Source organism: Chiloscyllium plagiosum, chromosome 12 (genome assembly GCF_004010195.1).
Source record: "Chiloscyllium plagiosum isolate BGI_BamShark_2017 chromosome 12, ASM401019v2, whole genome shotgun sequence".
In the NCBI taxonomy this organism is placed as follows: domain Eukaryota; kingdom Metazoa; phylum Chordata; class Chondrichthyes; order Orectolobiformes; family Hemiscylliidae; genus Chiloscyllium; species Chiloscyllium plagiosum.
Genome location: NC_057721.1, coordinates 22,042,150 through 22,057,023, shown reverse-complemented (window position 1 = coordinate 22,057,023; position 14,874 = coordinate 22,042,150). Strand labels below are relative to the sequence as shown.

At 41.9% G+C, this 14,874-nt stretch overlaps 1 protein-coding gene across 1 annotated transcript in view; it reads right to left on the bottom strand.

Annotated features, from left to right (window-relative positions):
* Nucleotides 1-14,612, bottom strand: part of LOC122555067 (cilia- and flagella-associated protein 47-like) — a 451,312-nt gene extending 436,700 nt beyond the window's left edge. Inside the window, exons 1-3 of the mRNA XM_043700727.1 lie at nucleotides 13,979-14,612; nucleotides 4,269-4,423; nucleotides 2,303-2,418 (exon numbers count right to left, since the gene is read on the bottom strand). Coding sequence (XP_043556662.1) covers nucleotides 2,303-2,418; nucleotides 4,269-4,423; nucleotides 13,979-14,122 — 415 coding nt within the window. The 5' untranslated portion in view covers nucleotides 14,123-14,612. The remainder of the gene's footprint in view (nucleotides 1-2,302; nucleotides 2,419-4,268; nucleotides 4,424-13,978) is intronic.
* Nucleotides 14,613-14,874: the final 262 nt, after the last annotated feature.

Genomic DNA, 14,874 nt, shown 5'->3' with positions numbered 1-14,874 from the left:
TGTCATCCACAAAAGTTTTGATAGTAAATTAATTTCCCTTATCCAAGCCATTTATAAATTGTAAATAATTGTGGCCCAGCACTGAGCCCTCTGGCACTCCACTCAATACAGGTTGCCATCCTGAATATCTCCCTTTTCTCCCAACTATCTGTCTTTCATTAGTTAGCCAACTCACTATCTATGCAGAGGATAGATGCTGCCATTGTAGGGGTAAGGGAAACCCACATGATGTTAGAAAGAGAGTTTAAGAATTTTGTACAAGCAACAGAGGAGGAATAGCGATGCAGTTCCAAATCAGGTTGGTACATGACCTGTGGGGGAACATGGATGCAGTAGTGTTCCCATGCATCTGCTGCCCTTGTCCTTCAAGGTGGTAGAGGTCATGGGTTCAAAAGTTGCCATTGAAGTCGCCTGAGTGAGTTACTGCATTCTATTTTTTCAATGGTACAAACTGTGCATCAATATTGAAGAAGTGAATGTTGAACATGATATATTGGGTATATTTGAGACTCCTTCCCCTTCCAGGGTAAGCTAAGTTCGATTGGGCACTATTCAGGGCCAAGATGGTGGCCTGAGGCCCTTCTACTAATTAGTATGATATACACTGAGCAATGATTTGATCAGGTTAGTTTTGATGTATCATATCTCAGCACATAGTGAACAACTGGCTCAGGCCCTATTCATTAATTTGTTGAAAGGTCTGATCTTGTAGCACATGGAATTGTAACAATCCCAACACAAATATTGACCAGTGAATATAAGCTTGCAGTAGTACTCTCTTCCTTACAGGCAAACAATTGATTGCTTATACTTTTGTCTACCAATCTTTGATCTCAGTTCATCTGAGCAAGAACTGTTCTTGTTTCATTGCAATTGGCCCTCCTCGAGTTATGAGCATTTACACTGAATTGCTTGGTTTTTTTTAGTAGCTCACTTAACTTTCATGATGCTGTGATCACTATCTCTTAAATGTTTGATTGCAGACATTTGGATCCTGATTTTTCTCTCCTGTTCGGCAGTGGCAGAAATCCTGTTTTGTCAACTCTAACCCTTTACAAATGATTGCCCATGACCTGGATCTTTGTTTCAGGTAAGTGGACTGGATTGGCAGTCAGGCGAAGTGACCTGGGAAGAGCTATGAGGCTCCTCAATTCACAAAGCAGACTCAGTAAGGAGCATGCCTTGGGACTCTGGCACTCTGAGGAAAGTATAAAAATGAAAAATAAAACATTCTTACACTCTCATTTTCATTGTGCAATTGTGTTAGCCTCTTCCCCTGCATCCATCTCCATCACACCTTATATCTCCCTGTGCCTTTGCACCGACCCCACAGTCCCTCATGTCTCCAAATACCCCAAACATTTCTAAAACCTTATGTCAACTCAGTATCAACTCATCTTCCATCTGCCATACTTTGTCTTCCTCCCTCCAAACCAACACAAATTGCCAGACTAGTGGGTATGTCACCATTGAAAGAAAGGCAGATTCTCATTGATACAAAACTAATTCATTACAGTGAAATTCAGGAACTTAAATCCTTATGAACTCAAACATTTCACTTGTGTGTTCATTAACTTACCAAAACAGACTATTCACTCATGGTAAGAATAAATATTTCCCTTAAATACTTAAAAAGCTTCAATCAATAAACATTTTTATTAAATATGTAGCTGAAGATTACTAAGGTTGCCTAATGAGTGTCCTATTAAAATTAATATGAATGTAACTTCCAAAAGTAAAACAGTAATCATAAAATAAAACTTCTGGTGTGTAACAGAATGTTCACATGATGACACTTTCAAGTTGCCTGAAGTTTTTTCAATAGCTTTGAATGAGAATCTACATTTCCTTGATTTCAACTACAGTTTGATCATCAGAAGAACAATGAAAATAAAAACCATTTCTGATATTGGTATTTCTCATAAATAACATTTACAGCTGATTATTTTTCCAATGCTAATGTATTAAGTAGCATCACTTTCCCGGAATCCACCATAGATCAAGTTCCATGCAACGACTACAAATTTACAAATTTAGTTTGTACTTCAAATAACTTTATCTTCACTGTTATAGTTAATGATGTTATTTCAATTCTTCAGTTATTTTAAAATTGCAATAATTTATTATAATTTTTAGCTACCGGTATATCCATTTTTCACACTTTGTAAACCGATTGTGACATTTATTGTTATATGTAGTATTGTAGAGATCTCATTTTATCAGCTTTAGATGCTCAGCTTTAAAACAAAAATAAAGCATATGAAAGTTGTGTATTCACAAGTTGCTATTGAGGAATAATTACCTGAGAGCGTTCCATGATTTTGAACATTTACTTCTTTCACAAGTAGTTTACTGTTGGCTACTGCAGTGCCAAAATCAATTTCTGGATCAATACGAAGATCACAAACAGAGACAAACCTACCAAAGAAGACAAAAAATGCGATCACAGCAATTAATTCTAATATAAGCAATTTAATGAATCCATTAAAATGACAGAAAATAGCTGAAGCAGGATTATTCTATTCACACCATCTACATGAAGTGGCATCACTTGGACGCAGTCTGAAAGCCTCACGTCAACAGCCAGGCATCGGGATGAAGTAAGCTAGAAACGAAAAGTGCTTCATCTCAAAGAAATTGGTATGACAATAGAAAATTTGGTAAAAATTCACATTTCTTAACATGTAAACTAACAAGTGCTGCATCATCATCCATGATTGCTCTGCGTGTCTTTGGAACAAGAAATATGTTTTTGTGCGACATCAGTTTAAATTTGAGAAGTAAATGTCTGAACTATAACTAAATTTGTTTTTCTCTTTCCAACAGTGTATATAGTTTTATTTTTGACAAAATATTTTCATTTAAGTTCAAATTATAATTTTAGTAAGGATCTATTAAAAGTCCACTTCCTCGCTTCCCTCTTCATCTTCTCTAATTTGTTCTATGTGACTTTGATTTGAATTGATTTATTGTTGTCATTCCTGTGAAGCAATTTGGGAAGTTTCTTAAATGCATGACATACACTTAAGAATATTCCTTTTTTTAAGATCCTCCACCTATTATAAATATGTATGATAAGAATTTGTTTTGATTTTATTGGGATCATAGCATAGGTAACAACTAATTTCAGCTCAGTGTACCATTTTTGCTCAGCATAACTTTCTTGTCTCTCAATCAGATTGATTATAGTTTCAGGTCATCTACCAACATCTTTGGGTAGTTAGCAACTTTGGTGGGAATAAAATTTGACTGTAGCATTGGCTGCTGCTTATGCACCTCTCCAGATTTCTATAGTTTCCAAGTCTCTTTGTAAATCTTTATATGCCAGTTTAAGAGCCCAAAAGTTGCCTGTGCCATTATTAACAACTATATAATTGTTCATACATATGCAGTCAATTCAGCAATCCTGTATTTCCAGCAGAAATTTGACAAATTCAAATATTAGACAAGTATGACTTTGCAGACCTCAATTTTGTGTATCAATTCTGTGTACTAATTTCAAAGATACTTTATTGATGACTTTTCTTCTGGACCTCAATTAATTTATAGTACTAAAGGTCCTTGATAATTCTATCTGAATTATCATGTTATCAACTTTGCTTGATGGTACGCTAAGTCCCAATTTATTTTTTTTAACCTATTTTTCTAATCAACTTATTCAAATATGTTATTACACACCTTTGGAGCATGTGGGACTTGAATCTGACCAGGGGTCTCCACTGACATGAAGATTCAGGAGAAGGAGGCAATGAGAAGATGGTTTAAAAAAAATCTGCATAATAACAAATCAGCTGGACACTTCTGCACCACAAGGCAATTTCCCAAACTTGGAGCAGCTCCAGATCGCATCAGGATGTTGAACAAGAATATAGGTTCAGGAGAGAAAATCAGTGATTTGGGAGAGCCAGGGAATGGGAGATTCAGCAAGGCCAAGGATTGATATGGGGAACTGTGAAAGATTGCAAGTTGGAAGCGCAAGAGGAAGAGTATACAGAGAAGAGGAGAATCAGAGTGCAGGATATGTCATGACAGGAAGTTCAGGAAGCAGGATCAACAATGATCTAGTTTACTTCCAAAATATAATCAAAGGTATAATATTTTAACAGTTTTGTAGGAGGAAGGTTCTACCAAACCTTACTGCAATTTTTACGCTGGTTTTAATGGGAACTTGTTGTTTCTCCTAAAGTGGTACTTTTAAGGAATGCAGTTAAAACTTTGTGAGAACTTACTTTGTGCTCTTTGTAAAGGAATTACTTAATAATACATACGCAAGTAGTGGGATCTTAATAAGATCTTCATCTATGGATACAATACATTCATCCTTTGCGTCTTCTCTCTTATCTGCTGAATATTCTATTCGGGCTGAAATCTGTACACCAGGTGCAATTTTATTTTCCTTATTGTTCACAATGATCCTGAATAACTGCAAAGCAAGAAATAAATGTAACTGTATTGAATTCACTCAGTTAAACTTTTCACTCTCCATGAGCATCATAAACATTAACCCGAACTGCTCTTAGATTTGAAGGCAAGTCTACACATTCCACCAAGCACATTCAAAAGGATTTGCCATCACTGTTTATGCATTGCCAGCTTCAGAATTTAAACAATTCGTGGAGCCCATCCGATACCTTAATTTCGAAATGTGGTGGCTCTTCCTTCATTGTCATTATAAGCTTGCATTCCTATACAACGGGTTTTATCCCACTGTCTCTGTTCATATTCCCCAGATAAGTATCACCTTATTTGCCAACTTAAATAACTTTTACAACAGCTAATTGTTGTACAATAAACAGCATGACTGTATTCCTAAGACATTGCAGGGCCTTACTGATGCATCTCAAATGGCTTTGCAGGCTCCGCCAACAATGCAAGGCACTCTATTCCGCGGAGTCTATGTTGTCACCCAAACCTCATCATATAATTATATATCAAGATGCTTAAATGCTGCCACAAAATATTTATTGTGTCCAATTCTACATTATTTTTATTCCTAAATAATAAAATGGGCAGAAATACATATAAGTTATACACAGAAACTGGCAAACAAATCATTCTAATGGCATTTATCCATTTTGTTAAAATATTATTTTATTCCCTTCAACCATCTCTCCAATCCAATGTTCAATGTTACATTTTCTGCCTCAAATACTAATCCTGGAAATAAATTCCACATCCTCAAAAATCTCAGAGTAAAGAAGCCACCATTGCTTTCTGTCCAAATCTCTTGCACATAATCTTGTATCTTTGGTCCCTATGTTAAATATTGTTATACTGTCTGTAAAGACCAAAGGACTAATTAGCTAGGAATGAACTGTATGTGTGAATGTTCAGTGCCATCATTCAGGCCTGCAATGAAGAGTCTGATCTGTTGTTTAACATACCCTTGTAGTGTAATAATGGATCGGGAGTTAGAAATAAACAAAAGTAATCTCTTCTTTCCGACCTTAATGGGTGAATATTTCAAACCTCTGGGAACCAAAAGACAACCAAAACCATATGGTGGTACCAGTGAATAAACCCAAAACATTTTAAAGTAATTTAATGCTGATCAGCAATATCAATCCAAATGAATGTGACATCGACAGATAGAGAGAGAGAGAGATGGAGAGAGAGAGAGAGAGAGAGAGAGAGAGAGGTGGGGAAAGAAAAACTGAATGCATCATGTGAAAATAAAAACCTGACTCAAATGGCATAGCAACAAATGCACACCTTTAATCCAAAATGAATTGGGGTGCTGATGATGTTGGAGAAAATTTTAAAATATTTAAATTAAAAGGCTGAGTTTGTGTCCCACATACTTAACAAAATGAAGCACTGCAAACAAATACAAAATCAGAGTGTAGCATTTACCTTCATGCAGGTTAAGAGTAAGAAATTAACACAGTGATTCTGGTAACATTTGGTTAGACCCCTAGTATGCAACTCTCATACGTATCATGTTAATCCAGCCATTTGGTTTGTTTCCAGCAACAACTTATTTTTAATTTTTTTGTAATTATCTCTCTGCCTTAATTAATCAGATTATAGGTCATCCCTTCACTTGCTATTCAGCCGTTGACACTTTATTCACACTGTCTGACACTTTTGATCACCTGCAGAGACACATTATCCAGCCTGTCAACACTCCACTCAATTTGTATGACTGTTTGCTTTCTCTGCCTATAAACTATGTACTTGTGTGCTGCTCTTCACTTCACCTGTCAAAGGAGCAGAGCTCCAAAAGCTTGTGATCTCAAATAAACCTGTTGGACTATAACTTGGTCTTGTGTGACTTCTAATCTTGCCAAATGAGGGACTTGGAATTCTCTCTGTTGGCAGCATTAAACTTTGATGAATTGCACAACACTGATTCTCTTCAGCACAAAGAATACGCCTGCCTTATCTAGATGACTTTGTGGCAGAACTCCCCTTTGGAACAGGCCAGTTCATGGGTGCATACTAAAGTGGCAGCTGTTTAATGAAAGATTCAATTCACTCAGAGCTGAACATGAGACCATAAATGCATAGGTGACTCTGGACCATTTTGAAATATGAGTTATGTTGGTAACACACGGCTCCGGCATTCAACAGTTGCCTAAAGGTCAATAAAGAGCGAGTCAGCTACATCCTGTTATCTGATTAGAATTACTTACTTAAGAAGACACCAGAAATCCAAATGACATTTTTGAAAGATTCGGCACCCACCTTCAGCCAAAATCAAATCATTAGATGTACCGGTATGAATTTCAAAGTCTCAAACAGGAGTTGGGGGAACTGACTGGCAACCTTTTAACAAGAAAAATAAATGCAGTCTCGAAATGTAAGTTTAAGGACACAGAGGAAAGACTATTAAATCAACTCATTTAGTGTTCTATACAACCTGAAAGTACAGAAAAAAATCATCAGAAATAATGAGCTCCCAATATTGCTGACTGCAAACATTGGCAGCATGCATGGAGCCATGAGCAACAAATGAAAATGCTGACTACACAAACAGCTGGCCTTCAGTTAGCTTCAAGAGAAATGTGGCAGGGTTGATGCAGTGAACCAGCAGCAAAACATGAACACCAAAGAAAGAAAGACATACAGAAGCTCTGGACAAAATAAGAATTCACAGTTAGAAGGAAATACCAGAAATGTGCGTCAATGTGCTGAGCTAAAGGAAAAGCCAATCACTGGGAAAACAATTGCAGAACAAAGGAAGAAAATGACAGATGAGTCACCAGTGCAACAACAGGGCAAATGAGAGAAAGTAAAAAGAAATCGGGTTGTGGATGTGGTGGTTGTCAGTTAGCTCACTGAGCTGGTGGGTTGTCATGCAAACATTTCTTCACCATGCTAGGTAACATCATCAGTGTGACTTCCGTGAAGTATTGTTGTTCTACTCTACTTGATATTTATATGCCCGCTCTGTTAAAGTGGGTGGTATCACTTCCGGTTTTCCTCTGCAGTGGCTTGTAGGTGGGATCTATGTCAACATGCTTGTTGATGGCATTGCAGATTGAAAACCAGGCCTCTAAGAATTCCCGCGCATGTTCTTTTCAGCTTGTTGTCCCAGTAAAACTGTTGGTCTTCTTTGTCTGCATGTACTGAGATTAGGGAGAATTGATCCTGTTGTAGGCTGTTAGTTGGTGTTCATGTATCAAGGTTGCTAGCTTTTTTTCAGTTGGGCTAATATAATGTTTGTGGCAATCGTTTAATGGAGTTTTGTATATCATGTTGGTCCTGCATGTTATGGGTATGGGGGTCCTTCGAGCGTGTGAGTAGTTGGAGTAGTATGGCTGTGGATTGGTGTGCTGCCATGATTCCGAGTAGTTGTAGCAGTCTGGTTGTCATTTCTGATAGGTTCTTGATATAGAGTAGGGTGACCAGTGTATTGGGGTGTGCAGTGTCCTTCTGGTGTTGTCTGTCTGATAGGCATTGGCGGGTGAAGTTTTGGAGTATCTATTGTTTGTATAGGCATTCGTCCTCATTCTTGTGTAGTTCTAGTGTGCTGCACTACGTAGTAGCTCATTTAAGTAATGCCCTGACACAGCGCTGTTTGTGGACATTGGGCTGGTTGCTGTTGTAGTTGAGAATTTGGTCTGTGTTGGTAGCCTTCCTATGCACTTTGGTTGGGAATTCTCTGCTGGTCCTTCATTCGACCATGATATCTAGAAATGGGAGTTGATTGTTGTTTTCCACCTCTCTAGTGAATTTGTTGATGAGATAGTGCATTTCCTCTAACTTTGCGTGTTTATGATGACAAATGTGTCATCCACATAACAGGCTCATGGTTTGAGTTGGATTATGGGGAGGACTGTGCTTTCCAGTCTTTGCATGACTGCTTCTGTTCTGAGTCCTGATATAGGAGATCCCACAAGTGTGCCATTGATTTGTTGATATACTTGGCCAATGAAGACAAAGTGAGTGGTGAGGCATAAGTCCAGTAATTTGTATGTATGGTCCTTACTGACGGTGCTGTTGAGGGTCAGCATTTCTGATTCCTTCAGTCATACTGCAAGTGTTTCTTTCACCAGTGGTATGTCAATGGAGGTAAACAGTGCTGTAATGTCATAGGAAACCATGATTTCATCGTTGTTTCTGAGGTTGTTGGGGAATATCTAAGCTGAGTGGATAGCACGGGTTCATCCATTCCTAAACTAATTCAGCTTTTTTACAAACTCCCCAAGGTGCATAAACCAGACATCCCCCTCAGACCCTTAGTTTCACTACCAAGCACACCTACACACAAACTGGCCAAGGAACAACTGCAGAGACTTATACAACTTTTCAGCAGATTTATACACAATGGTAAAGTCCTGGGCAGTGCTGCTGAACAAAGAGATCTTGGACTGTTGGTTCATAGTTTGGTGAAAGTGGAGTCACAAGTAGACAGGATAGTGAAGAAGGCGTTTGGTCTGCTTTCCTTTATTGGTCAGAGCATTGAGTAAGGGGGTTGAGATATCATGTTGCGGCTGTACAGGATATTAGTTAGACCACTTTTGGAATACTGCATGCAATTCTAATCTCCCTGCTATATGAAGGATGTTATGAAACTTGAAAAGGATCAGAAAAGATTTACAACGATATTCCCAGAGTTGGAGGGTTTGATCTATAGAGAGAGGGTGAATAGGCTGGAATTACTTTCCTTGGAGCAATGGAGGCTGAGGGGTAACTTTATAGAGGTTCATAAAATCATGAGAGAATGGATTGGGTGAATAGCAAAGATCTTTTCCCCAGGATGTGGAAGTCCAAAACTAGAGACCAGAGGTTTAAAGTGAGAGGGGAATGATTTAAAAGGGACCTAAAGAGCAACGTTTTCAAGCAGAGAGTGGTGTGTGTATGGATGAAGTGGTGGAGGATGGTACAATTACAACATTTAAAAGGTATCTGGGTGGGTATATGAATAGGAAGGGTTCAGCGGGACATGGACCAAAAGCTGGCAAATGGGAGTAGATTAATTTAGGATATCTGGTCAGCATGGATGAGTTGGGTCTGCTTCCATACTGTACAGCTCTATGATTCTATGACTCTAAGTTCATAATAAATGAGCCGGAAACTGGGAAGCAAATGGAAAGAAAGTCCATATTTGACCTATATCTGAGCTGGTAAATCAGAATGCTGGTGATCAATGATGCCAGAAATATCAACATCGGCGAGACAACATTAGCAACAGAGAGCATGGCTTCTGCAATATCAGAAATAATACACACATCACCAACTCACCACTGAGAATATCAAATGCCATATCTACAAGATGCAGGAACAATATTTTACCACCAAAGCTATTTATAAGAATTCATGCTGTAACAGACTATGAAAAAATTATTTTTTTCCCCAAAAAAGTAAGCCAATAAATAACTTAATAATACATTAGTTTAGGATAGTTAATGATTGAAATACTGCAGTCATAAAGATATGTGCATTACATTTCAAAGAAAGAATGACGGTTTCATTTTGCATATTGTCTGTAAAAAGCTAGTAATTGAGTAGCCAGGAATCAGTTATATGTGTCAGGATTCCAGTGGGTTATATTCACGGCTGCACTGGAAAGTTAAGGCTTTTATGGAACACAGCACCAATTTAAGCAGTCTCTGAGCATGCAGCATGGCAACTTGAAATTAAACAAAAGAGCTCTTTTGCATTCATACTTGGTGTGATTATTTCAACCACTTGTCAACCAGAAGACAAAGCACCTCTTTCTAGACCTCAAAGTTACTGGAATTAGTTTGGGGCGGCACGGTGGCACAGTGGTTAGCACTGTTGCCTCACAGCGCCAGAGACCCGGATTCAATTCCCGCCTCAGGCGACTGACTGTGTGGAGTTTGCACATTCTCCCCGTGTCTGCGTGGGTTTCCTCCGGGTGCTCCGGTTTCCTCCCACAGTCCAAAGATGTGCAGGTAAGGTGAATTGGCCATGCTAAATTGCCCGTAGTGTTAGGTAAGGGGTAGATGTAGGGGTATGGGTGGGTTGCGCTTTGGCGGGGCGGTGTGGACTTGTTGGGCCGAAGGGCCTGTTTCCACACTGTAAGTAATCTAATCTAGTTTATTAACACTTAACTTTTTATTCACTTACAATAGTTAATACTTGATCAGTCCTATCACTTCATAATCTCTGATCTTTTAATGTAATTACCCCAATTTTTCCTAGTTTTCTTGTATAGAAACACAGAAATACATCTTAATAAATCTACAATAAATCCCTTGTAATATCTCAAATCTCTAACATCTAGGGGAAGACAGGCAGGAGGCTGGAAGAACACAGCAAGCCAGGCAGCATCAGGAGGTGGAGAAGTCAACGTTTCAGGTGTAACCCTTCTTCAGGACTGGGTGATGTAAGGGAAACTGCAGATAAAGGGGAGCAGCGGGTTTAATGGTGAGCCGAGGGTTGGTGCGGAAAGTGTAGAGCACTGCACGTTCGGAAGGGGTGAGAATGGAATAGGTGAGGGGGTGAAGAAATTGAGGCTGCTGATGTCACATTGGCAGTCAGCAATGAAGACGCCGAGGGCTGGTACAAGGCTGACAAGGGGTGACCAGTTGGGTGGGAAGGCTGGAGGCAGGAGAATGGGATGTCAGAGGAAGGTTGGGAGTTTTTGTCGAAGTGCAGCACTCCACTCTCTCCACACCAACCTTCGGTTCACCATGAAACCCGCTGACAAAGGCGGGGTGCTGGCAGTCTGAAGAATGGACCTCTATGTCACAGAGGCCAAATGCCAACTCTCCAACACCACATCCTACCTCTCCTTTGACCACGACCCCACAGTGACTCATCACGCCAAAATCAATTGCACTGTCAATGCCATCATTGCCTCCAGTGATCTCCCTTCCACTGCCTCCAATCTCATAGTCCCCCAGCCCCGCACTGCCCGCTTTTACTTGCTCCCCAAGATCCACAAACCCAACTACCCTGGCCAACTCATCGTCTCCACATGCTCCTGCCCGACTGAACTCATTTCGTCCTACCTCAACTCCATCCTATTCCCCTTGGTTCAGGCACTTCCCACCGACATCCGCAACACCAACCACGCCCTCCATCTCTTCAGTAACATCCAGTTCCTGGCCCCCAGCGCCTTCTCTTCACAATGGACGTGCAGTCCTTACGCACATCCATACCCCATAAAGATGGCCTTCAGACCCTCAGCTTCTTCCTTTCCAACAGACCTATCTAGTCCCCCAACATCCATACCCTCCTCTGCCTCGCCGAACTGGTCCTCACCCTTAATACCGTTTCCTTTAACTCCTCCTATTTCCTCCAAATCCAGGTGGTGGCCATGGGCACTCAGATGGGCCCCAGCTACACTTGCCTCTTTGTCAGCTATGTTGAACAGTCCCTCTTCAGTACCTACACAGGCACTGTGCCACAACTCTTCCACCATTACATCGATGACCGCATCGATGCAGCATTCTGCACCCAGGCTGAGCTGGGGCAGTTCATCAGCTTCACCCACAACTTTCATCCTATCTTCAAATTCACTTGGTCCAACTCAGATACCTCACTCCCCTTTCTTGACCTCTCCATTTCCATCTCCAGCAACAGTCTCCAGACAGATGTTTACTATAAACCCACAGATTCTGACAACTATCTGGATTACACCGCCTTCCACCTAGTATTTATCAAGAACTCCATCCCATTCTCCCAATTCCTCCGCCTCTACTACATCTGCTCAGATGAGGAGACATCCCACTCCAAAGCATCCAAGATGTCCATCTATTTTGAACAACGTGCGTTTTCCCCACTATCATCCAGACAGCCCTCCACCACACCTCCTCCATTCCCCTCTCCACTGTTCTAAACCCCGCCCCCACCAAACACAATAAAGACAGGATCCCCCTTATCCTGACCTACCAACCCAGTCTCCGCATCCAACATATCATCTTTAAACATTTCTGCCAACTCCAACTAGCCCCTACCACCAAGAACATCTTCCCCTCCCCACCCTCTCTGCCTTCTGCAAAGACCAGTCCCTTCACCAATCCTTGGTTCGTGTCACTCTCCCCACCACCCACAGATACTTTCTCCTGCAACCATAAAAGATGCAAAACCTGCTGGTACAGCACCCCCCTCACCTCCATCCAGGGCCCCAAACAGTCCTTCCAGGTTCACCTGCCTCTCCTCCAACCTAATTTACTGTATCCGGTGCTCCCACTGTGGTCTCCTCCACGTCGGGTAGACCAAACGCAAACTAAGGGCATGTTTCACCAAGCACCTCAGCCAGGCTCACAGGGGCCAACCGGACCTCCCAGTCACCACCCATTTTAACTCCCGTTCCCACTCCCTCTCTGACATGAAGGGCACCACTGTGGCTCAATGGCTAGCACTGCTGCCTCACAATGCCAGGAACCAAGGTTTGATTTCTGCCTTGGGCAACTGTCTGTGTGGAGTTTGAACATTCTCCCTGCATCTGCATGGGTTTCCTCCGAGTACTCCAGTTTCCACCCACAATCCAAAGATGTGCAGGTCAAGTGAGTTGGCCATGCTAAATTGCCCATAGTGTTAGGTGCATTAGTCAAGGGTAAATATAGGATAGGGGAATGGTCTGGATGGGTTGCTCTTTGGAGGGTATATATGGATTTGTTGGGCGGATGGGCCTGTTTCCATACTGTAGGGAACCTAATCTAACCTAATCATGACCATCCTTGGCCTCCTCCATTGCCACAGTGAGTCAGACCACAAATTGGAGGAACAACACTTCATCTTCCACCTGGGCAGCCTACAGCTCGAAGGACTCAAATAACCTCCCGTTCCGTATCCTGACTCCCTTCCCAGCCCCTCCCCCTCTCCCTGCTATTCTTCTCATCGACCCTTCCTTCTTGCCACCAACTGGATTCATTCCTCCCATTGACCAACCAGACCGTACCCTCTACCTGTGTTCACCGATCCCCACCTCACCACCCTGCACCCCCCAACCCCCTTTATCTGCAGCTCCCTTTACACCCACCCCCAGTCCTGAAAGAGGGTTACACCTGAAATGTTGACTTCCCTACCTCCTGAGGCTGCCTGGCTTGTTGTGTTCTTCCAGTCTCCTGCTTGTCTACATTGGATTCTAGCATCTACAGTCTTTTATTTTGTCTCTGAGCAGGTTCGTGGAGCTGAATTGTCTCTTCTCGATCCGACTCATGTTTTATTATATTGCATTATTCTCTTCTTAACCTCACCTACCACACCTGCCCCGTCCATTCAGCTCCCCGCAGTTATTAGCCCTCGCCTCCAACTAAACGACTGGAGACACAGATAATAAGAGAAGCATAATGTCTGGGGCCACCAGAGCAGACCAAAACAGAGAGCCTACAGCCAGGCAGCCAGAACCCTGGAATCACAACTTTGTTGGAACATTCCTTCCACTTCCAAACTTCAGCAGAGACCAGAGACTGGCCAGTGCAAACATTCCCCAAGGAAACGGGAGGATGGGTCGAAGAGCCCTCAGCTGATGTCCAGTGAACCCCAGCTTCCCCTCCTGTGTCTGTTGAAGAACAGTCACCCTGAAGGCGGCTCCTGGGAGCCCGGCTGCGCTTACCTTGTGCTTGGTTGGCCGGACCACAACCTTTTTGGGGCCGCTGCTGATATTTTGCAGGGTGATTGTCTCCTGGTGCAGTTCCCCCGGTTCAGTCCCAATGAATTTTACTTTTGAATGTGACAACCTCAGCCCTGCGATATCCATCTCCACGTCCCCTGGGTTCACATCTCAGCCGCAGTGCTCTCTGACTCCTTCTCCTCCCCGATGCTACCTTTTCCTGCTGATCACCAACAAACTGTCTCCAAGGGACACTGGCTCTCAGCATTCGCCGTTACCTAGCAACTCGTTAAGTAAAGTGAGCAATGAATTCTTGCACCGTAAATTCGTAAAAGAGAAATGGCATGATTTCAGCCCCCACGGACTGTCAGGAGCACAACACTAAATGACACTTTGAAATGGGTTTGGGTGAAGTTGCCATTTTTAAAAAAAAATCTAAAAATGCGTCCTTTCCGTAATGGCGAAACTAGAAATGCAGAGAACTTAAAATTTCTTGCAGTTCCCCGCAGTGAAAGCTGAAATATGAAATGGGAATAGTCGAGGCGAAGTTTGAAAATCGAGGGGGGTCGCCTTCTGAGCTCTGCCGTGGCATACTCTCTCCCTGAAATCCCTCAATGCCCAAAGGGAATGTGCAAAATGACTGAACGCTCATCGCTGTCTGGAGTAGAATATTCCAAAGGGGTGAGGGGGGGGAGGGGAAAGAAAAAAAAATCACAACCCAAGTGAAGAAATGTATGAAACAAAAGCAGAAATTGCTGGAGAAACTTGGAAGGTCTGTGAGGAGAAAACAGGGTTAACGTTTCGGGTCCAGAGCGTGTGACTGGACCCAAAACATTGACTCTGCCTTCTCTCCTCAGATACTGCCAGACCTGCCGAGGTTCTAAAGCAATTTCTGTTTT